The 25,559-nt window shown below is 39.7% G+C and overlaps 1 protein-coding gene and 3 long non-coding RNA genes across 4 annotated transcripts; 2 read left to right on the forward strand and 2 right to left on the reverse strand.

Annotated features, from left to right (window-relative positions):
* Positions 1–445: 445 nt before the first annotated feature.
* LOC121741589 lies at positions 446–4,669 on the reverse strand. The gene is made up of 8 exons (XM_042134427.1): positions 4,005–4,669; positions 2,777–2,924; positions 2,543–2,693; positions 2,334–2,459; positions 2,180–2,260; positions 1,666–1,858; positions 1,328–1,598; positions 446–990 (listed from the first exon to the last, which is right to left on the reverse strand). The coding sequence occupies exons 1-8, from the start codon at positions 4,200–4,202 to the stop codon at positions 728–730; spliced, it is 1,431 nt and encodes a 476-aa protein (XP_041990361.1). The 5' UTR covers positions 4,203–4,669; the 3' UTR covers positions 446–727.
* A 558-nt stretch (positions 4,670–5,227) lies between these two features.
* LOC121741591 lies at positions 5,228–5,692 on the reverse strand. The gene is made up of 2 exons (XR_006037908.1): positions 5,574–5,692; positions 5,228–5,419 (listed from the first exon to the last, which is right to left on the reverse strand). It is a non-coding gene; the product is annotated as an uncharacterized LOC121741591 (long non-coding RNA).
* A 209-nt stretch (positions 5,693–5,901) lies between these two features.
* LOC121741590 lies at positions 5,902–8,211 on the forward strand. The gene is made up of 3 exons (XR_006037907.1): positions 5,902–5,977; positions 7,009–7,074; positions 7,546–8,211. It is a non-coding gene; the product is annotated as an uncharacterized LOC121741590 (long non-coding RNA).
* Positions 8,212–21,903: 13,692 nt separating this feature from the next.
* On the forward strand, positions 21,904–24,519 carry LOC121810275. Its single transcript, XR_006052432.1, has 3 exons — positions 21,904–22,697; positions 23,727–23,792; positions 24,264–24,519. It is a non-coding gene; the product is annotated as an uncharacterized LOC121810275 (long non-coding RNA).
* The last annotated feature ends 1,040 nt before the right edge of the window (positions 24,520–25,559 follow it).

Consider the following 25,559-nt stretch of genomic DNA (forward strand, 5'->3'; position numbering starts at 1 on the left):
AGGAAAAGAAGTATAGAGTGAGATGAATGGAGTGAAATGTAAGAATGGTATATGGAAGTATATATAGAGGGTGAAAAAAGAATTAAAAAAAGCAAAATCGATGAAAGGGCAGATCATCGGCCTTATCTCCACAATGGAGGACCGATCAAAGGCCCTATGAGATCGGCCAAGGCCGAGACAACGACTCTTTGGGGTGTTTGGGGGAGGGCCGATCATTGGCCCCTCTTCCATAATGAAGGGCCGATGCGGGAGCCGATCACAGGCTCGATTGATCGCTCCCCATTGCTAATGCTCTTATTCCTAAACGAAAGCTAACAGAATGTTGTTATTGATAACAATAAGTAACCACTCCTCCTAGCTGTACAGAATGCCTGCAACATCATCATTGACAACAGGAACCAAGAAGAAGACTAAGAACTATTCATTCAGAAACAAAGAGGAGCAATTTACAGAGAAACAAGATTATCTTGCACAACAAGCACTGTTCTTACACTGTCTCTTACATCTACACACCAAATGTTACTGATATCTTAGTTAGGTCCAAAGCGCAATCGAGTAAATCAACAAACATGGCGCCTACAAATATATAGCATCATGATCACAGACAACCCCCCCTTCATGGGGGTGGTCAGAAATTCACAAAACTCAGATAGAGGAACCAATGGTTTAGCATTCTATTAAGCAACAAATGTTCATCTGTATGAAAATGGGCTCCAACTCATCACCATTAGTTGGACCATACATGAACAAGACCATGCCTATTTCCAGTGTAGATCTCATTGCGGTCTTCATCGTAGAAGAGGGCAGTGATATCTTCCAGGGCCTCAGCAACAGTGCTGATTCTAGAAGCTTGAATGCGCTTCCTTGAGTTGCACTTCTTTCCCCCACAACCTGCACCGCAGTTGCATTCATTCATCGGAAGACTATTGCTCGCTTTTATTTTTGCCAAGCACTTCCCAGTTAAGATATTGCTGATGTTGATAGAACCCGCTGTCAACAAGAAATAAATGAGAAACAATACCAATGTAAGACCATTCCTTAGAGATTTTCATATTAGCTTAGTTCCTATTACATTCAACAAATATTAAACTAACCTGTAATGCTTAGTGTAAGAAAAAATTCATATTAAAACTACAAGAACCAAATCTTCACAGATAATATTTTGACATCGACAGAAGGGCACGAATGAACATTAATATCAATACAAATGATAGTACATGGACCCATTTTCTTTAAATGTGTAGAAACTTTTTCTCTAATAAAGCATAGACCATGTAATAGAGGTAGAGAACTTGAACAATTATAATCAGAATGGATATGAGCATACCAATCCCATCAGATAATGGTTCATCAGAATCTGCTTTGCAATACGAAATGATGAGATCCTGATCGCTTGTAATATATATGTTGTTAGTGTTGCAATCAGGATGCCATAAAAGGTGATCCTCAAACGAGGTCACAAGTTCCCCTCTGAAGTTCCAGACAGCAACTGTTCGGTTTCTGAACGTCAGGAATAATTGGTTCTCGTACAGAAATATGAATGCGGAAGGGGTCATGAACTCGGTCCGGCTAACTTCTGTTATCTCAACATTGCGAACCTAAACAGACAGAAGTCAGATTTCAGAAAGGACAAGAATGTCTCAATTGTAATATACAGACACTTACATCAACAATCTGGAGATTTTCATTTTCTTGCTTGACTAAAAGCTTTTCATTGAACTGTTCAATGAAATCAACCTTCTTGTTTCTATGAAGAAGATGGTTGAACGATTTCAAAACAGTCCCATCTTCAATAGAGAGAATCTTCAAAGGGACAGCGCCTTGGGTTTTTGTAAATATCAAAAGCATGATTCCTGGACTATTGTACAAAAAATATGCAAAAAAATTGAACATACATAAAAATGCCACAAGAACACTATCATAGGGCAGAAAGTAGAAACAACATAAAAGAACTTTCACAACCTTCAATTGTGACAGAAAGTAATTCAGCGAATAGAATTACTCAAGTATGCATAAAATTATAATAGCACAGTTTACAGACCAAAACCATAGTTTCAAGGGTCTGATTCAGTATTCCAATAAAATCCCAAGGGGAAAAGAAGCATTCCCCCATCCCCCAATATAAGTTTTTGGAAATGAATATATACAAGAACATCTTACTTAGAAACTATAACATTACCTGATCTTAATCTCCTGAACATTTTTATCTGAAATTGAGTATAACATCGTGTAGTTTTTCAAGTCAAAAACCTTGTATATGCTGAAAGAAGACAGTTGTAGCTATCAGAACAAGTGTCAAATAAATGATTATCCACTTATCAGCTAAGAGTTACCTGTCTTGTGCGGAGTAAGTAAGAACCTTTCCATTAACATCATCAAACTCAACAAAACCAGGCCACTTCAATGACTCAGATTCGAAAAGAGGGAAGCCGGCATCAGGTTTGCCTCTTCGTATGTATCTAAAAGATGGGCCATTAATGTGATAATAAGTAATGGATGCAAACATAAAAGAAACAGCAAGCGAATGGTGAGACGGAATTACTCGATCCTTGTTGTTCTGCATTTTAAGGAACTAAAATTATCTGAAGCATAGACTGAAACAGTGATTAAAGAATCATTATTTTTGTTGTAGAATAAGCTTCGAATGACTTCATCAGGACAAACATTCAAGAAGCATATCCTCTGGTTAGTCTCTGCATCAAATGGGTGAAATATATAAGCCCTTACAACAGCCAGGAGAATGGACAAGGAGCTTAAATTTCAGTAGTAAATGTACCTCGACTAAATGCTGCACAGACACCAGATTGGGCAAGTGCAAAGACAATATCACGGGCAGCAACTATCTCAATAATTTTTGACCTCTTCTTCAGAAATGGTAGCGACAAAGAAGAATATCCCTTGGGATCATGAGTATCATACTCCTCCTGAACCAAAAGATCAAGGTTGGTATTAGTTCATGTACATACGCAATATTCTATCCATTGAAGACAAGGGAAACAACAAAAATAAAGAGGTCTAAATGAGTTGTTGCCTATAATGTGCTCAGATTGGCACAAATGTTATTACACATACATCAGATTTTGGAATAAAAACTTAGCAGCTAATGTACAGGAAAAAATGGCAAGAACCTGCTCATCGTATACACCAAAACTAGAGGATTTTCATAAGCAAGAAATAACCAAAAATGGCAGGTGCCCACATATTTGCACCTCAATCAAATTTCTCAATAAACTAAATTAATAAAGTTTATGAACTTAAACAAATAAAAGATAGCAAATTGCTCATTCACTCTGCCAACATGTAATACAGCAAATAAAAGACAGCAAATCGCTCATTCACTGACATAAATTGTATCTTCAACATGCTCATGGGTTGCATCATGTATCCTCTTGATTTTCTAACAAACTCGTACCAGTGTCACATAGATCATCAAAAATTGTATCTTCAACATGTCATATGCTCATAGGTTGCATTATGTATCCTCTTGATCATTTTCACAACTTAGGTGCATAATTAGTTCATGTAAGTAGCTTCGCGGACATCGCACTTTCAAGAACCATTGAGTGCATAACATCTCTATGTGGAGGTTGACCAAAGAATCATAAACAATGTCACAACACACTATCACTATCTAATATGTCTCTCAGCCTCCTTTATAAGTCGTGGCATGTTAGCATCACAAAAGGCCAATAGCAATCTAGATAAAGATTGAAACATCTATCCGTGTAAAACTATCACAACAACTGAAAAAAATACTGGCATCTTCCGTTTAACTCTCTCCACACAAAAAGGTAAACAACACCACCGCTCTGGTACACAGATCTACATACATAAACGCATATACATGGCAATTCAAGTGAGAAAGCATAAAAAGCCCTAAATTTTCTGTGCGTCAATACATAATTCAGAAAAGCTGAAATCATCAAACACTTGAATTATTCAAATGGCCCAAAACCAAAACCATAAAAGGTTGAAGCAAACATTATGAATTAAATCAAGTAAACCTGCAAGCGAATGTTGCGGAATCGCTCCTGAGCATCACTCATGCTAAAAGCACGGTCACGCTTCGATGAAATCTCCCTTCTCTGCAGCTTCTTCACGCTGTTGACAAAGCCATCTAAACCGCCGCGCGGGCGCTTCTTCGCCACCACTCGCCGGCCACAGCACGGCCTGGGGCTCGCTGTTATTCTCCGTCCGTCCATGTTGGATTATTAGACTAATACGCACCCTTTTTACAAAGAAATCTAAACCCTAATGCACATACGAGCTTGAATTGTAACAGCAAAGAAAGAAACCCTAAATCTCCGGACCCAGAAGAGATTAGCGCCCAAGGTCCGGAACGAAATTGAAACGAAAACAAGAGAAAAAGAGATTCCCCTCTTGTTCAAAAGTGAGTATTTGAATTAATTGTCGCATTTACGCAGATTTGGATATGTACGAACTGTTTCTCTCTCTATAGCATTAAACAGGTGAAGACAATATGGCGAAGAGTAAAGGTTTTGCTGAGCAAAAGAGGGGCCTCAAAATACAGAAATTTGTCGGATTTTTGAAGCGTTTCCATTTTCCAGATAGACAACAGCATCCCACGGTGTAATATTTATTTACTTTATTAAGGGCATCCGCTATGGTGCGGACGTCCCCGCGCACCTTCTAAAAACACATCCTGTCACGCCATAAGGACTTCTCATTGCACAGTGGCAGACATCCCCAAGGACATCTCAACGAAGATCCTACAATAATAAAAATTCACCAAATTAAACAATTTACGGAATTAAACAATTTCGACACAAAAAACGGAGAAATTGCAACCACTCTATTTTAAAAAAACATACATAATTATTAAAAGTATTTATCTTCGAAAGAAAAGTATTTAGAGAGAGAGATACGGTAACACCCCACTTTTTGAACCCTAATTTTCAAACCTAAGACTATTGCTTTTATTTCTTTTAATGTCGTGAATTAAATGACGAGTGGAATTGTTATGTGATTCCTTTGGTGACCTAATTTTGGTTGTAGTTATGATTTTGGGTTGACTGAGTCAACTTTGTTGAATATGTGACGTGACTGCTTTGAATAATTGATGTGGGGTGAAATTAAATGTTTTTTTTAATAATTGATCATTTGTTATGAGAGCTAGAAATTGTGAAGTAAATCACAATGCGAATTTAAATAATTCTTTTCCGAGAGGAATATTTATTGGACTCAATTTCGTGTTGGATCCGATAAATTGAATAAATAATACAAAAATCCAGTCTGATAGAAAATAAATTGTGGGCTATACAATTTAAATAAAATACAAATGATGTTGAGCCCAAACAAATTAAATCCTACTAAATGATTCCAAGAATTTAGAAGATCCCAGCGCAGAGTTTCTCCTCTCCAAATCTGCCGTATTTCTTCTCCCAATCAACAAATAATTCTACAATTTGAGAATTAGTCCAAGGCAACAATTAGAGTCCAAATTAATTGTGAAATCAACTAACACGATTTTTTTCCTTTATTTATTCAATCTGCTCCAAAAATAAACCATCCATCAACCTTTAATTGCTATTATTTTTTTGAGAATCAATTACCTATTTTACGTTCCCTCTCCCACGCTCAATAACCGCTCCTCCTCTGCAAATCTCTTCCAAAATTAAACCACAATCAACTCTCAATTGTGAACCATTTTGAACGGTATATTAATACCCATACCCTAATCCCTTTCCCTCACACAAATTCGCAGTCACTCACTCTCACTTTGCACCTCAAAATTTCCTCAAGCGGCGGAGGGAGCAGTAGGAAGAAGGAGCTCATCTTTTCCCCAACCAAATCCTAATTTCACCACGGTAATCATTTTTTTCACGTTTCCCCCCTTGTTTTTCTTCGTAAGGTAAATTCACACCAGAACTTTTTTTGACAGAAATTTGGAACCAAATCCGGAAAGGGGGAAACCTGAAGCTTCGATCTTCTGTCAAAGTCGATTTGTTCAGCGAAGGTATAAACCTCTCCCTTTCTATTAATTCTCCAAACATCAAGCATATCGCTTTTTGCGTCAATCGAAACTCGAGAACCGAAGTAAAACAATCAACTTAATCAAAATTTAAGAACTTATCTTAAGGGGGCTAATCGGGGTGGAATCGGCGACGCCGTGCGACGACAGTGGTGTGCGCGGGGCGGCGAATTGGAGCCGACCAGCAGCTGCTCGATATGGACTACACCTGAACGGTGACGAAGTGAGCGAACCACGACGCGATCCTGCTTGACAAATTTGGGGATCTTGTTTTGTCTTCTTGTAAGAGAAATCGAGGGAGAGATAGAGAGAGTTAATTGGTGGGTGCTTCTGTAATCTTCAAATCAAGTGTTGCAAATTTAAAAAAAAAACTGGGATGTTCTTGGTTGAGAATTTGCAGAAGAGAGAGAGGCGACGGGTTTTGGAAGGAGATATGTGCTCTCTTGTTTCTTTCTTGAGAAAAATATATGTACCATCCTTTTAACATTATTTTAATCTAATTTATGTTTTCTTTTAAATGGAACAGGTGGTATTTACGTGTAGGCATAATAGTTCATAGGAATAAGTTTCCACTTATTTTATTTCATTTGTTAATGATAGTTCTAAATAAAGGGGGCTATCTGTGTTGAACAAAAGAAAATGGAAGGATGACTGTACGTGTAGTCTGGGAAGGGAGTATTTTCATTTGTGTTAATTAAACCATTTTTCTTTCTTTGGTTGAATGGGTGTGCTTAATTAATTTGGGCCGATTCTTTTAAGGCAGTGGTCGACTCTTTTTAAATCTCTTGGGCTTGATATACTGACTCTTTTATTAGACTACATGGTGTTTTAATCTCTGGGCAGTGTTAATAAAATTTGTTGGGACGTGAGCGGGCGAAATTAATTGAAAAGATCAAGATTTAATTGGGAAGAATTCATAATCATATCGGTGGAATAATTGAAGCTTTAGGGTGCAGGCATCTTAGCTTTTGCTTGACTTCTCATGTTGATATATGTGCTATTTCCAATATTTAAAGGTGATATCTTGCGCGCGAAACTTGATTCCAAGGGAAAGGATATAGTTGAGACTTAAGCGCTTTGAGGTTGGCTTTCTTTTAAATAAGGACAATGTCCTAAATGTTTTATCGATGGGAATGAAATTGAGTTTATCATGTCTTGTTTGATTTTAACGTGCCTATCTGATATGGCTTTATGCCATTATTATCTAAATCCAATTCGGGTCCTCGTAGGGCCGCAAACCCTACTTGGACTAGTGTACACCTATGGTAGATCGTGTGCTAGCGTACGGGCTGGCCGGTCTAGTGACTTGGTTTGTGGCCACATTCCTTGTCATGTATGCGCAGATATGGCTAACGTCTATGGGAAAATGACTGATCAGTCGACTTTTACTATGGGAAATGATTTTGAGTGCCTCGGGCCTTTCTAAAGCTAAACCCCGATGGTTACTTACATATGGCATGATAAATAATATTTGGTATTGCAAATGTTTTCGGCATGAGCCCACTGAGTATTATTATAGTACTCAACCCTGCATGTGTTTTCCTTATGTGCAGGTTGAGCGGCGGCGAGAGTATGGTGGTGTTGAGCAAGTTAATTGGAGAATGCATTGTTTATCTTTGAATTATGAGTGTCGTTGTGTCTTCACACATGACGGCACTCTTTCTCTTGGTCGTTTCCACTGTGGCATTTCTTTTACTTATCATTATTGGGCCTGCAACTTAAATTGTTTGGATATTGAATACTTGGGATTTTACTAGTTTATGTCAAATTCTTGGTCGTTTTCTTTGAATATTAATTGTTGGTCCAACTCGTTATTGTAACCCTAGTTCCCTTCGTCTGCTTATTGAATTCCTTTAATCACGATCGCCCGTATTTATTAAAAATAAATGGTGGTCGTGACAGTTTGGTATCAGAGCCTCAGTTTCTTTCCGCTCTGGACCCAAGAGTCTTTTGGAGTCAAAATCTATACTTGCATTAATTGGCTAAAGTGTTAAACATCGAAGGCTCAACACCACAACTCGCCACACCCAACCACGAAAGAAGAGGTAAGAATATTTTGGCGACTTTTAAATGAATTACTGAAATTTTTGAAATTCGATGGAAAAATGGTTCCTTGTGAAAATGGCAATTTTGGGTCTATTGGAAATTTAAAGTAAATGCTATGGCTTTTGGAAAAATGTTGTGGTCATACGAGAGTGAGACACTATGGGAGTATGTGATTGAAGGTGTTGAATGTTATGGATATTGAAGTGTGCATATGAATCGCATGCTTGAGGCGGAGACTTGTTATTACATGTTTGAACTGCGAATTTAACTTGAAGGACATACATGTTTATTACTTGAGCGGAAATTTATTTTTTTATGCCTATGTGGTCGAAATTGCATGATTACGAAACTGTGAATACAAAGCATGATGAGTGCATAGTTGCAATTTTGTGGTTGTGATACAGATGTCCATGAACTGTACGATTTATGAAATGTGATTCCATGGACGGTTGGATTGATTGAGTTACTATTTTAAATATTAATATACACTGGATGAAATGTTGTGGAATGGCAAATGGTTTATATGGATAAACATATTTGACTGCGCAATATATAAATGACGTTTTATGTGATGATAATTCATGATTGTTGAAATACGAGGCATCGTATAGAATCATTATGAAAGTGAAATGTGGAATTTTGAACTTTGTTGCAAACGTATAATCCATATGAAGCTTGAATTTAGCAACGATCGAATATATGTTGAAGTATGAGACTATGAACTATGTCTGCAAAACATAGAGTGCCTAAGAAATATGCTAGGCTGAACGTGCTCGAACATAGTTGTAAATTGATAACTACAATATCACTTTCTTGAGTGATGGGACAAACTAAAACATATACTTCGAACTAGACGGATTATTATAATTGCCTATTGTTTTCCCTGATGATAAGAACAAAACGAAAGGAAGTTTCTAATGAGATCAAGACAAGAAGAAATGTTAGGTGATGTATCCTTACAACGATGAGAAATTGTGCCTGCAATCAAATAAAGTGAATGCAATCGTGCATAACATGTTAATGCGATGACACGTTGCAAATACGACAACACTTATGACACGTTAAGGCCAGGAAGGTTATTACCATGTTTTAATGAGAATGACCGCTAGGGCGTGCCAAAAACAATATGAAGATGTGACCTTCAAGGACAGTTAATTGCTGTAACGACACCAAGAATCTTGACTTAGAATATAGAGTGCCACTTTTGTAGCTAGAATGGATGAATTTAATTGACAGTACTTACTTGGATTCTCAGAAATTTCTTTCTATGAAGCTCCTTGACAATGGTATTCTTTTCGTGCATTTAAAACTTTTGATTGACCTGCAATTTGCAAGTGATGCATCACTGTTTCCTTTTAGTGACTCATTCTTGTTCCTCTTGAGTCATTTTCGGAGCCATTTTAATCAAGGGCAATTTCAATAGTGCTCCTCATGTTGAAACCCGTTCTGATCCAAGTAAGACTGTTAAATAGATTTCCAAATTCTTGATACAAGACTCTAAAAAAAAAACAATGGCTCGATCTCTGCAAACACATATGAGGGATAAGTTTCAAGAGACACATACAAAAAGATGATACACCAACAACACGAGGAGTCGAATATTTTTGCATCTATGCTTAGTTGTAGCAAGCGGCCGAAGAATCGAACGTTATGCCATACCTAGATATTAGGTCTTGAGAAATTGAAAGTTGAGAGAAGTCGTGTACACCAAATGATCATGTTATGCGGCACAGAATTTATGTAAGTGGTTGATCAAGGGATATACGGATAACAACAGAAAGTTGTGAGTCGTAGTATTTAAAGATCGTCGTATAAGATCATCACTGTACGATAGTATTGGAATGAAAATACGAACACCCTGATAGATTAAGATATACGAACGAAGGTCGTCGATGAGAGGATACCGTCCAGCAAGTGGCGAAATTGAATCAACTAAAATGGGAAACAATCGAAAGGAGAAACGTCTGCAAGCACCATCACTATCACCTCCTCCACCTAAGCCAAAATGACATATTGAATAGTTTTTGCTAGAGCAAAATCCTCCTATCTTCAATGGGATAGGAGAGCCAACAAAGACCGAGACTTGGATACGCGTATTGGAGAGCATCTTCGAATTCTTGAAGTGCACTGAGGAAGAGCATTTGATTTGTGTAACCTACCAACTCACGGATTCGACCAACTTTTGGTGGGACCAAGCAAAGGACCTGACCCCTAAGTAAGTGAATACAATGACATGGGAGGACATTAAGACGGAGATATACAACGGGTATATTCCAAAAAGTTACCGAAAGGCGAAGGCGGCCGAGTTTTACAACCTCGAACAAGGGCGCATGTTAGTGCCAGGATACGACCACACACTTGAGACATGGCTCGGCATGCACCCGAACAAGGGATACCGATAAGAAGATGGCTAAGAAATTCCGTTCGGGACTAAGGCATGAGATAAGGATAACATTGGCCAACCTTGGGAGACCTGCCTACGCAGAATCGTTGACTCGCGTACTAGACGTGGAGGAAGCTATGCCCAAGGAGAGGGCGATGTGAAACACTACATTGGCTTTACCTCCACCACATCATTCCTGGGAGAAGAGGAAGTGGGATGGGAATAGGACCCACTATGAAAACAAGAGGTACCAGCCCACCCAAAACCGACCACAGTATAGGGGCAGACAAAATTTCTCTAACCAGAGGGGTGACTTCCGACCTAGACCACCACAATGCAATGTGTGCTCCAAGTACCATTTCGGAGAGTGTAGAATGCAGAACACTACCAAGTGCTTTAACTGTGGGGGATATTGACATAATTTTGGGAATGGACTGGTTAGCTGTGAATTTTGCTACTATTCGTTGCAAGGAGAGACAAATATCCCTGCAAGCCCCGAGGAAGGAACCCACCATATACTATGGGATCTCGATGAACCGGCGAACATCTATCATCTCCGCGCTTCAAGCTAGTACGATGGTGAGAAAAGGGCGTCCTGCTTATCTTGTCTCTCTACAAGGAGATGAGAAAGGAGAAAGGAAAGTGGAAGATGTTGTCGTTGTACGAGAATTTCCAGATGTTTTCCCCGAAGCCTTGCCTGGACCACCGCCAGATCGACAATTGGAGTTCACAATCGACCTAGAGCCAGGGTCGGCACCTGTGTCCAAGGCACCATACCGAATGGCGCCTAAAGAGTTAGAGGAACTCAAGATACAACTTCAAGAGCTTATGGACCTGGGTTTCATTAGACCCAGTGTCTCACCGTGGGGCGCTCCTGTGCTTTTTGTCAAGAAGAAGGATGGGTCGATGAGGATGTGTATCGACTATAGAGAGTTGAACAAAATGACCCTAAAAAACAAGTATCCACTGACAGGTGTCCCGGACTATACGCTGATATTTGTGTGGGCAAACCTCACCAACGTACTAGGACTCGAATAATGGAAGACAGAACTCAGCTCACGGAGGAGAGCACAATTTTCGAAAATTCTCTTAAAGAAGGGGGACGAAAATTTTATGAATAAATTGTTGTGTTTTCTGTCTCCTTTATTCTCCTATTTATATAAGGAAGAATCTGGAACATGCCTCACCCAATTAGCTTTTTACTAATTAAATTGAACCCACAATTTAATATAAGCTTATATTGGTATATTACGAGCAGCCACTACAGATGTAATATTGCACTGCCTTCCAAATCCGAAATTACAAGTATTCCGGGTTTCCTTTAATTGTATTTGATTTATTTCCCGCGCTTAAGATGGAAACATCCATTAATTAATTAATGTCTGCTATAGACTTAATTAATTAACATATTTCGAATTCCAAGAGTGGACTTAGCAAGAAATTCTTATTTATTATTCATAGTGTAATCAAACTCCAACTAGCTAGGTTCCGAATAATAAAACCTCGTTTCGAGCTCCTCTTGTGGATGTTATCAAACGAGACTCTCCTCGCACACGTTTCAACATAATAGCAATCCTAGCACCTCTAGATAATGATCACCACTACCCAATATACCTGGATCGTTGGGTTACGAAAAACCCGCACCTTTGGTAAGTCAAAGTAGTGGATACTCAATATCGTATGCTCAATGCTAACGTACATTGATTAAGAAATTAATTCTCAAGACCTCGTCTTTCAGTAGATAGCATAAAGACTCGTCTTGCTGTTAGATCCATTCAGTGCTATACCACACCAACGTCATCTTATTTCAATAAGGTTTAGAAATAATCGGACTGACATTGCAACCTTTCGCGATAGGTAGTCTAGGTCTATCTAGGTTGTGAAATTCTTATTTTTCTTTGTTTAGAACTGACCGTGTTACCTTAAATTGGAGGACGCCCACAATCGGTCTACTAAAACAAAGACTTAGACTTTGTTACGTTTGCTCATACATTTAAATATGCAATAAACAACCATTAAATGTAAAACATAACAACATTATGACAAAAATAATCTGTTGCATTTATTGGAAAATAACCATTAGAGTTTTACAGTATCCAATCACTCGAAAGGTGATTTCTAGTATACAAAACCCTAACACTATCATCTCCGCGCTTCAAGCTAGTATGATGGTGAGAAAAGGGCGTCCTGCTTATCTTGTCTATCTACAAGGAGATGAGAAAGGAAAGTGGAAGATGTTGCCGTTGTACGAGAATTTCCAGATGTTTTCCGCGAAGCCTTGCCTGGACCACCGCCAGATCGACAATTGGAGTTCACAATCGACCTAGAGCCAGAGTCCTGATCAGCTTGAAAGTCTGAGTCAGTATATCCCAAAGGACAGAGCTTGACTGCATTGTAAACTAGAGCATAGTCCTTAGTCCGTTTAAGGTACTTGAGTATGTTCTTTACGGCAGTCCAATGTCCTTGGCCCGGATTCGACTGATATCTTGCCACCATGCCAACAGCAAAGCAAATATCTGGTCTAGTACAAAGCATAGCATACATGAGACTTCCAACTGCCGAAGCATATGGAATCCTTCTCATTGCTTGTATCTCAGACGGCGTTTTAGGGCACATCTCTTGAGATAAATGGATGCCATGTCTAAAAGGTAAGAAACCTTTCTTGGCGTCCTGCATGCTAAAACGACTAAGTACTATTTCGATGTAAGATTATTGAGATAAGCACAACATCTTCTTATCTCGATTCCGAAGAACCTTGATCCCAAGGATGTGTCCCTCGTCTCCTATATCCTTCATCTCGAACTGGTTTGACAACCATGTTCGAACTGATGACAACATCTTTTTATTGTTTCCAATTAGAAGAATGTCATCTACATATAAAACTAAGAACACCACATTCCCCTTATCAACTTTCTTATACACGCAGCTTTCACTTGGGCACTTTTCGAATCCAAACTTGCAAACAGTTTGATCGAAACATTGGTTCCACGATCTAGATGCTTGCTTGAGGCCATAAATGGCCTTCTTAAGCTTCCAAACCATGTGTTCTTTGCCCTTTATGGCATATCCTTCGGGTTGTTCCATGTAGATGGTCTCCTCAAGACTGCCGTTTAGAAATGCAGTCTTAACGTCCATCTGCCATACATCCCAATCCATATAAGCTGCAATAGACAACAGTATCCGGATCGATTTGAGCATGGCCACTGGGGAGAAGGTCTCATCATAATCGATGCCTTCCTTTTGGGTATACCCCTTGGCCACTAGTCTTGCTTTGAAGACTTTAACTCGTCCATCGGGTCCACGTTTACGTTTATATATCCACTTGCTCCCAATGGCAGTACAACCTTCGGGTAGGACGGACAAATCGTAGACGTCTTTGTCTATCATAGATTGTAGTTCCGAATCCATTGCTTTTACCCATTCGCAATGATCGATATCTGCCAGCGCCTCCGCAAAGTTCCAGGGATCTAATACATTGCTGTCCGAGGAGTGATCCATAGATTCTCCCAAACCAATGTATCTGTCGGGCTCATTTGAGACCCTCCCACTGCAGCGCGGCACTACAATATTTTGAGTAGAAGTTGAAGTTTCGGGAATTGTTTGTACACTTGGTACTTATTCTTGGTTAATGGAACTTGTGACTGAAGTTAGCTCATCAAGAGCCACTTCACTGCTGGGTTTATGATTCATTACATAGTCTTCCTCTAAGAATGTCGCGAGAGTGCTCACAATGACTTTCTTATCTCGGAGACTGAAGAATTCATAACCTTTCGTTCCTTTGGGGTATCCTATAAACAAACATACCTCCGTCCTAGATCCTAGCTTAGTTGGATCCTTTTCCAATACATGAGCCGGACAACCCCAAACCTTGAGATGTGCTAGATTGGGCTTACGCCCAGTCCACAACTCATATGGAGTTTTAGGTACGGATTTTGATGGTAAATTGTCTAAAATGTGACTTGCGGAAAGCAAGGCCTGTCCCCAAAACGAAATAGGCAGACGTGCATAACTCATCATCGATCAAACCATGTTTAATAAGGTCCTGTTCCTTCTTTCAGCCACGCCGTTCTGCTGGGGCGTGCCCGGCGCAGTCAGTTGGGATTGAATTCCCACTTCCGATAAGTAGTCCAAGAATTCGGCACTGAGGTATTCGCCTCCACGATCAGATCGTAGGCATTTGATATTCTTCCCATGATACTTCTCCACAAGAGTCTTAAAGTCTTTAAACTTGTCAAAAGACTCTGACTTGTGACGCATCAAGTAGACATATCCAATTTTTGAGAAGTCATCAATAAATGTGATGAAGTATCGAAAACCACTTCTTGCCTCAGTTGACATTGGTCCACATACATCGGAATGAACGAGCTCAAGTACTTCCTTGGACCTATTGCCCTTAGCCTTAAAAGGCCTCTTGGTCATCTTGCTTTCTAAGCATGACTCACACTTATGAAAAGGTTCCTCCTCTAGACCTTTGATAAGATCTTGTTGAACAAGAGAATGGATCCTCCTTTCATTGGCATGACCAAGTCTAAGGTGCCACAAGTACATTTCGTTCATTGAACTTGAAGGTTCTTTTCGTTTATTTGAAATTTTTGATGTTGTATTGAGTTCTGATTTGCGATTATTAAACTGTGTAGAAGTGATTGTGTACAGATTGTTTTCCATGATACCACGACAAATATAAGAACCATCTTTCTTAATAACGCATTTGTCATTAAAAGAAATCAAATATCCATCATAAACCAATTTAGAAACTGAAATTAAATTTCTTCTAAAAGAAGGTATCAACAAAACATTCTTCAAAATCAAAAATCTATCACTACTAAAACGCAAATAAATGTCTCCCACTGCAACGGCCGCCACTTTGGTAGCGTCGCCCAGCTGGACTTCGATCTCACGATCATGTAGCCGTCTTGTCACCTGCAATAAGTCAGGATCAAAACAAATATGATCAGTGGCTCCTGTGTCAATAACCCAAGTGCAAATTGATGTCGAAGTCAAACAAGACTCGACAACTAGAGCCTGGTGCATACCTGTAGCCTTGCCCCGTTTAGGACAGTCTGGCTTCCAATGCCCCTTCTCTCCACACTTGAAACACTTCCCCGTAGGCTTCTTGTTAGCCCTCTTCTTCTTCTTTCCCTTAGCTATCTTGGCCGGTCCTGAGTTCGGTGCCTGCCTTTTTCCTGCTCTAGGCTTCAAGCCAGAGGAACGAGGCGCCGAAATCATCATGGCCGCCTTAGCCTGGACCATAAGGTCCTCTGCCGACTGAAGTTCAGTCAACAGCTCCGCCAAGGTGTAATTCCTTTTGTTCATCTCAAAGTTGAGCTTGAACTGTTGGAAGCTAGGGGGAAGACTTTGAAGGATGATAGTTACCTGGACTCGGGATCGATTGTCCCTCCCAAGACCTCAATTTGGTTGAGGTGGCCCATCATCTCGAGGACATGGTCCCTCACAGACGAGCCTTCCTTCATTGTCTTCGACATGATACTCCGAAAGGCTTGAGACTTAGCCGTTCGATTCTGAGTACCAAAAAGATTTTTGAGATTCTGCATGATCTCGACGGCTGTTTCCATGGCTGAATGCTGATGCTTGAGTACTGAAGACATAGATGCCAACATGTAGCACTTAGCCATCTCATTCGCCTTATGCCACCGTCTGTGTGCATCTCTGACTCCTGCCACAGCGGTAGCCGCCGGCACTGGAGGTCGCGGGGTGGTGAGCACAAAGATGTACTCATCGGCTGTGAGAACGATGTCCAAATTTTGTTTCCATTCTATGTAATTTTGGCCCTCGAGTTTATTTTCTTTGAGAATTGCGGAAAGAGGATTGAATGACATATTGACGATTTGATTTGCACTGCAAAACAGAGTATTTTACTATTGTCATAAACTTATGTAAGAAGTTTGATTAGATTAACAATAAAACTTTTCAAAATCTTACAACTGTAAAATTAAAATTTTGTACCCTCCAGAGGAAGTCAATACGCATTAAAGTCTTACAATTTTACTGGTCACAACACCGACGAATAGTCCAGATTCCACAGAGTGGCATGGCCGCCTAATGTTGCCTAAGCAAGACCATCTCTTTAGCATTATAGAGTCTCATTTCTACAACACACTCCCATAACAATGCTTATGTGCTGCTAACAAGATCAAGCTATCTCATAAATTCTGTGTGAACTTCTGAATCTCGCAGTTTCTTAGGATTATTGTCCCCACAGAGCAGGTGGCGATAATATTCGAAACTACATTCTAGTTCATACTATTTATATTTGAGAAGTCCGCCCTCATGAACTTGCTATTTTCTTAGGATTATTGTCCCCACAGAGCAGGTGGCGATAATATTCGAAACTACATTCTAGTTCATACTATTTATATTTGAGAAGTCCGCCCTCATGAACTTGCTATTTTCTTAGGATTATTGTCCCCACAGAGCAGGTGGCGATAATATTAGAAAAAGGCTTCATGAATTGCAGACCAATTGATGGAGACCATATACAAACGTTGAGTTCATAATTATAGCTTAGATATTTGGGTTATGGTTTTTCTTTAATTATCCTTAGCCTTGAGGCAGTTGAAGGCTTAATTAAATTCTGTTGGTATTTAATCTACCGATCGCACGTCTCGTACAATCGAGTAATTCAAGTTCTTGATTCGATGGTTCTTGAGTTCACCATGCATAATAAATTAAACAAAACACCAAGAACATGCTTCGCAATCAAATAATACATGCATACATGAATTTTGCGAAATTTAAATCCAAATAATCAGAGCCAAAGACTGGCTCTGATACCAACTGAAGGGGCTGGCAGCGGAAGCGTGCTTGACAAAACGGATCACATGAATTTGATCTATTTAGCAGATTATTTAGACAAAATCTATTCGCGTAATTATCACATGTATCATGCTCATAACTTGAATTAAAACATGCTTTAGCACATTAAATTCCTAAAACATGCTTACTACGGAATTAGCTAATTTACCTCGTTGATTCAATCAAGAATCGATGATGGCTTGCTCCGTCTCCACGTGAAGATCTTCAATACAAGACCTCGGATCTTCTGACTGGTCTCTCGGACTATACGCTGATATTTGTTTGGGCAAACCTCACCAACGTACTAGGACTCGAATAATGGAAGACAGAACACAGCTCACGGAGGAGAGCACAATTTTCGAAAATTCTCTTAAAGGAGGGGGACGAAAATTTTATGAATAAATTGTTGTGTTTTCTGTCTCCTTTATTCTTCTATTTATATAAGTCACATATTGGGCCCAGTCAGGGATCTAAGGAAGAATCTGGAGCAGGCCTCACCCAATTAGCTTTTTACTAATTAAATTGAACCCATAATTTAATATAAGCTTATATTGGAATATTACGAGCAGCCACTACAGAAGTAATATTGCACTGCCTTCCAAATCCGAAATTACAAGTATTCCGGGTTTCCTTTAATTGTATTTGATTTATTTCCCGCGCTTAAGATGGAAACATCCATTAATTAATTAATGTCTGCTATAGACTTAATTAATTAACATATTTCGAATTCCAATAGTGGACTTAGCAAGAAACTCTTATTTATTATTCATAAAGTAATCAAACTCCAACTAGCTAGGTTCCGAATAATAAAACCTCGTTTCGAGCTCCTCTTGTGGATGTTATCAAACGAGACTCTTCTCGCACACGTTTCAACATAATAGAAATCCTAGCACCTCTAGATAATGATCACCACTACCCAATATACCTAGATCGTTGGGTTACGAAAAACCCGCACCTTTGGTAAGTCAAAGTAGTGGATACTCAATATCGTATGCTCAATGCTAACGTACATTGATTAAGAAATTAATTCTCAAGACCTCGTCTTTCAGTAGATAGCATAAAGACTCGTCTTGCTGTTAGATCCATTCAGTGCTATACCACACCAACGTCATCTTATTTCAATAAGGTTTAGAAATAATCGGACTGACATTGCAACCTTTCGCGATAGGTAGTCTAGGCCTATCTAGGTTGTGAAATTCTTATTTTTCTTTGTTTAGAACTGACCGTGTTACCTTAAATTGGACGACGCCCACAACCGGTCTACTAAAACAAAGACTTAGACTTTGTTACGTTTGCTCATACATTTAAATATACAATAAACAACCATTAAATGTAAAACATAACAACATTATGACAAAAATAATCTGTTGCATTTATTGGAAAATAACCATTAGAGTTTTACAGTACCCAATCACTCGAAAGGTGATTTCTAATATACAAAACCCTAACACTATCATCTCCGCGCTTCAAGCTAGTACGATGGTGAGAAAAGGGCGTCCTGCTTATCTTGTCTATCTACAAGGAGATGAGAAAGGAGAAAGGAAAGTGGAAGATGTTGCCGTTGTACGAGAATTTCCAGATGTTTTCCCCGAAGCCTTGCCTGGACCACCGCCAGATCGACAATTGGAGTTCACAATCAACCTAGAGCCAGAGTCGGCACCTGTGTCCAAGGCACCATACCGAATGACGCCTAAAGAGTTAGAGGAACTCAAGATACAACTTCAAGAGCTTATGGACCTGGGTTTCATTAGACCCAGTGTCTCACCGTGGGGCGCTCCTGTACTTTTTTTTAAGAAGAAGGATGGGTCGATGAGGATGTGTATCGACTATAGAGAGTTGAACAAAATGACCCTCAAAAACAAGTATCCACTACCGAGGATAGATGACCTATTCGATCAACTCCGAGGAGCCGGTGTGTTCTCAATGATGGACTTGAGGTCCGGATACCACCAATTGAGGGTACGAAGGGAGGACATACCGAAGACCGTTTTCCGCACAAGATATGGTCACTATGAGTTCGTTGTGATGCCGTTCGGATTGAAAAATGCACCTGCAGTATTAATGGATTTGATGAACCGAGTATTCCACCCATACTTGGATAAATTCATCTTGGTCTTCATAGATGACTTACTTGTCTACTCGAATAATGAGAAAGAGCACGAGGAGCATCTGCGAATCACCTTGGAGACGTTGAGGACCGAGAAGCTATACGCCAAATTCAGCAAGTGTGAGTTTTGGCTGAAGGAAGTCAACTTTCTTGGTCACATTGTGTCGGCAGAAGGAATCCGAGTGGATCCCGCCAAGGTTGAGGCGGTACAACAATGGAAGGCACCTTCGACACCAAACGAGATTCGAAGTTTCCTGGGTTTAGCAGGATATTACCGAAGGTTCATAGAGGGATTCTCCAAGATAGCGAGACCAATGACCCAACAACTCAAGAAGGGGGTAAAAGTCAATTGGACCCCGGAGTGTGAGGCAAGTTTTCAACTTTTGAAGGAGAAACTGACCACTGCACCAATCTTAGCGGTGCCAGAGCCTGGAATGAACTACGTGGTCTACATTGACGCTTCGAAAGTGGGACTTGGATGTGTTTTGATGCAAAGCAACAAAGTGATTGCCTACGCATCACGACAATTGAAGCCACACGAGTTGAACTATCCAACCCACGACTTGGAGCTAGCAGCGGTTGGTGAAGGACTATGACTGTGGCATCAATTACCACCCCGGCAAGGCAAATGTAGTGGCAGATGCCTTGAGCCGGAAGGGTCATTCCCAACTGGCCACTTTTCTCACCAAAGAGGAAAGCTTGATACGCGAATTTAGCAAGATGCGTTTGGAAGTGGTAAGGGCACCTGAAATGGTGGAAGGCCGAATTGCCACCTTGGTGATTGCACCTGATCTAAGAACAAGAATTGCTGAAGCCCAGCGAATGGATGCGAAATTAGAAGAAATTCGAGTCGAAGTAAGAACTGGCGAATCTGGGAATTTCCATGAGGAATCCGACAATGCTCTCACCTTCGAAGGGAGACTTCGCATACCGAGTGACGAAGGACTCAAAAATGAAATCATGAGTGAAGCACATGAGACTCCTTACACTGCTCACCCGGGGAGTACGAAGATGTATCAAGACTTGAAGAAGTCCTTTTGGTGGAATGGTATGAAGAGGGATATAGCGGCATTTGTGGAGCGCTGCTTAGCCTGCCAACAGGTGAAGGCTCTACATCAACGACCGTATGGAAAGCTATAACCGCTGGAGATTCCTGAGTGGAAATGGGGGCACATCGCCATGGATTTTGTAACGGGATTGCCAAGGTCTCTTAAAGGGAACACCGCCATTTGGGTAATTATAGACCGACTCACCAAGAGTGCACACTTCATACCGATTCCCATAACCTATGGATCAAACAAGCTAGCTCAAATTTATATAAGGGAAATAGTGCGACTGCATGGAGTCTCAGTGACGATCACGTCTGAACGTGACCCGAAGTTCACTTCAAGATTTTGGATCAGCCTACAACGTGAGCTAGGAACTCGATTGAATTTTAGCACAGCGTTTCACCCACAGACAGATGGGCAGTCCGAAAGAACGATCCAAACCATCGAGGATATGTTGAGAGCTGTGGTGCTCGACCGAGGAGGAAGTTGGGAGTCCGCACTACCACTGATTGAGTTCGCCTACAACAACAGTTTCCAGGCAACAATAAACATGGCGCCGTATGAAGCCTTGTATGGGAGAAAGTGTAGATCCCCGCTCTACTGGGACGAAGTTGGTGAGAGAAGAGTACTTGGACCCGATGCAGTTGAAGAGATGGTTGGAATTGTTCGACAAATTCGTGAAAGGATAAAAGAAGCTCAAGACAGACATAAGTCATACACTGATGCCCGGCGAACCGACTTGCAATTTCAAGTTGGCGACAAAGTTTTCCTCAAAGTATCCCCGTCGAAAGGGATAACGCGTTTTGGTGTCAAGGGAAAATTTAAAACCGCGATTTATTGGGCCTTATGAAATCCTTGAAGGAGTGGGTCCTGTTGCATACCGTTTGGAGCTACCCCCAAGCCTTGGAAACGTGCACAACGTCTTTCATGTGTCGAAGTTACGGAAATACGTGTTCGACCCAAAGCACGTGATTCACTACAAAGAAGTCGCTTTGAACCCAGACATGAGCTACGAAGAGAGACCCCAAATGATTTTGGACCGAACGGTCCAGAAAGTGAGAAATAAACCGGTTGCTTACGTGAAAGTACTTTGGAGAAATCATGGGCACGAAGAAGCCACATGGGAGAATGAGGACAAGATGAAAGAACTGTACCCTGAACTCTTCCCTTATGGATACCAAATTTCGGGATGAAATTTTTATTAAGGTTGGTAGGATGTAACGCCCCACTTTTTGAACCCTAATTTTCAAACCCTAAGACGATTGCTTTTATTTCTTTTAATGTCGTGAATTAAATGACGAGTGAAATTGTTATGTGATTCCTTTGGTGACCTAATTTTGGTTGTAGTTATGATTTTGGGTTGACTGAGTCAACTTTGTTGAATATGTGACGTGACTGCGTTGAATAATTGATGTGGGGTGAAATTAAATGTTTTTTTTAATAATTGATCATTTGTTATGAGAGCTAGAAATTGTGAAGTAAATCACAATGCGAATTTAAATAATTCCTTTCCGAGAGGAATATTTATTGGACTCAATTTCGTGTTGGATCCGATAAATTGAATAAATAATACAAAAATCCAGTCTGATAGAAAATAAATTGTGGGCTATACAATTTAAATAAAATACAAATGATTTTGAGCCCAAACAAATTAAATCCTACTAAATGATTCCAAGAATTTAGAAGATCCCAGCGCAGAGTTTCTCCTCTCCAAATCTGCCGTATTTCTTCTCCCAATCAGCAAATAATTCAACAATTTGAGAATTAGTCCATAGCAACAATTAGAGTCCAAATTAATTGTGAAATCAACTAACAAGTATTTTTTTCCTTCACTTATTCAATCTGCTCCAAAAATAAACCATCCATCAACCTTTAATTGCTATTATTTTTTGGAGAATCAATTACCTATTTTACGTTCCCTCTCCCACGCTCAATAACCGTTCCTCCTCTGCAAATCTCTTCCAAAATTAAACCACAATCAACTCTCAATTGTGAACCATTTTGAACGGTATATTAATACACATTCCCTAATCCCTTTCCCTCACACAAATTCACAGTCACTCACTCTCACTTGCACCTCAAAATTTCCTCAAGCGGCGGAGGGAGCAGTAGGAAGAAGGAGCTCATCTTTTCCCCAACCAAATCCTAATTTCACCACGGTAATCATTCTTTTCACGTTTCCCCCTTGTTTTTCTTCGTAAGGTAAATTCACACCAGAACCTTTTTTGACAGAAATTTGGAACCAAATCAGGAAAGGGGGAAACCTGAAGCTTCGATCTTCTGTCAAAGTCGATTTGTTCAGCGAAGGTATAAACCTCTCCCTTTCTATTAATTCTCCAAACATCAAGCATATCAATTTTTGCGTCAATCGAAACTTGAGAACCGAAGTAAAACAATCAACTTAATCAAAATTTAAGAACTTATCTTAAGGGGGCTAATCGGGGTGGAATCGGCGACGCCGTGCGACGACAGTGGTGTGCGCGGGGCGGCGAATTGGAGCCGACCAGCAGCTGCTCGATATGGACTACACCTGAACGGTGACGAAGCGAGCGAACCACGACGCGATCCTGCTTGACAAATTTTGGGATCTTGTTTTGTCTTCTTGTAAGAGAAATCGAGGGAGAGATAGAGAGAGTTAATTGGTGGGTGCTTCTGTAATCTTCAAATCAAGTGTTGCAAATTTTAAAAAAAACTGGGATGTTCTTGGTTGAGAATTTGCAGAAGAGAGAGAGGCGACGGGTTTGGAAGGAGATATATGCTCTCTTGTTTCTTTCTTGAGAAAAATATATGTACCATCCTTTTAACATTATTTTAATCTAATTTATGTTTTCTTTTAAATGGAGCAGGTGGTATTTACATGTAGGCATAATAGTTCATAGGAATAAGTTTCCACTTATTTTATTTCATTTGTTAATGATAGTTCTAAATAAAGGGGGCTATCTGTGTTGAACAAAAGAAAATGGAAGGATGACTGTACGTGTAGTCTGGGAAGGGAGTATTTTCATTTGTGTTAATTAAACCATTTTTCTTTCTTTGGTTGAATGGGTGTGCTTAATTAATTTGGGCCGATTCTTTTAAGGCAGTGGTCGACTCTTTTTAAATCTCTTGGGCTTGATATACTGACTCTTTTATTAGACTACATGGTGTTTTAATCTCTGGGCAGTGTTAATAAAATTTGTTGGGACGTGAGCGGGCGAAATTAATTGAAAAGATCAAGATTTAATTGGGAAGAATTCATAATCATATCGGTGGAATAATTGAAGCTTTAGGGTGCATGCATCTTAGCTTTTGCTTGACTTCTCATGTTGATATATGTGCTATTTCCAATATTTAAAGGTGATATCTTGCGCGCGAAACTTGATTCCAAGGGAAAGGATATAGTTGAGACTTAAGCGCTTTGAGGTGGGCTTTCTTTTAAATAAGGACAATGTCCTAAATGTTTTATTGATGGGAATGAAATTGTGTTTATCATGCCTTGTTTGATTTTAACGTGCCTATCTGATATGGCTTTATGCCATTATTATCTAAATCGAATTCGTGTCCTCGTAGGGCCGCAAACCCTACTTGGACTAGTGTACACCTATGGTAGATCGTGTGCTAGCGTACGGGCTGGCCGGTCTAGTGACTTGGTTTGTGGCCACATTCCTTGTCATGTATGCGCAGATATGGCTAACGTCTATGGGAAAATGACTGATCAGTCGACTTTTACTATGGGAAATGATTTTGAGTGCCTCGGGCCTTTCTAAAGCTAAACCCCGATGGTTACTTACATATGGCATGATAAATAATATTTGGTATTGCAAATGTTTTCGGCATGAGCCCACTGAGTATTATTATAGTACTCAGCCCTGCAAGTGTTTTCCTTATGTGCAGGTTGAGCGGCGGCGAGAGTATGGTGGTGTTGAGCAAGTTAATTGGAGAATGAATTGTTTATCTTTGAATTATGAGTGTCGTTGTGTCTTCACACATGACGTCACTCTTTCTCTTGGTCGTTTCCGCTGTGGCATTTCTTTTACTTATCATTATTGGGCCTGCAACTTAAATTGTTTGGATATTGAATACTTGGGATTTTACTAGTTTATGTCAAATTCTTGGTCGTTTTCTTTGAATATTAATTGTTGGTCCAACTCGTTATTGTAACCCTAGTTCCCTTCGTCTCCTTATTGAATTCCTTTAATCACGATCGCCCGTATTTATTAAAAATAAAGGGTGGTCGTGACAGATACTGTTGGTTATTTTAGTGTAATTGAATTAACTTGATTGATCAATATTATAATAATGAGACACCATATAAGTTTGGAAGTGCGGAGTGCAGGCTTGTTTGAATTCATTGTGATTAGACGGGGGTTCGGGGGTAGCGCCCCCGAGTTGTAGGGTCCAAGGGGAGAAATTTTTTATTTCCATTAAAGTTGTTGTGTAGAAAATTCATCCGAAAATATAATTTCTGATAGTCGAAGGATTGATTTGCAATTTTTGAAACTCCTTAAAAAACTGTTAAATTCAGTTAAGAAATGGAAGAGACGCAATGCTTTCTGAAGAGACGCGATGTTTCGTTTCAGGCCGTATTTATAGAATTTTCGAAAAAAAAATCAAATAATCAGGACGTCCGTGCGGACGTCCCTGGAACGCCGCAGAACTCCGGTGTCCACAGCGGACTTCCGTATCCGCGTCACCCTTACACAATGGCGGACGTCCGGCACGCCGGTCAGATGTCCGCGGGACGGCCGCCATTGCGTTCATAATAATAATAGTACAAATAATTACTGTTTATTTTGATGTCACATGTCCTTTTAGTCCTAGCAATTTTACTGAAAAGTGTGATATGAAATCCAATTCAATTTAGTAACATATTTTAATTTCTATTAATAGTAATAAGTTTGGGAATTTATATCAAGTGTATAGATAAAAATGCAAAGAGAAATATCACGTTCTAGGATTTGAACTTCAAAAATCATTGTTGATATTTATCGAAAAGTTCATTATAAGTAAGAATTATTATTTGTCTTTTAGTTGACTTTTGATCAAATATACTCCCTCTGTCCATAAAATATTGTCCAAGTTTGACTCGGCACGAGTTTTAAGAAATCTGTAGAAAAGTGAGTTGAATAAGTTAGTGGAATTAGAGTCACACATTTATATATTAGTTTTATAATAGAATGTGAGTGTAAA

The sequence above is a fragment of the Salvia splendens genome, chromosome 7, assembly GCF_004379255.2.
Source record: "Salvia splendens isolate huo1 chromosome 7, SspV2, whole genome shotgun sequence".
In the NCBI taxonomy this organism is placed as follows: Eukaryota; Viridiplantae; Streptophyta; class Magnoliopsida; order Lamiales; family Lamiaceae; genus Salvia; species Salvia splendens.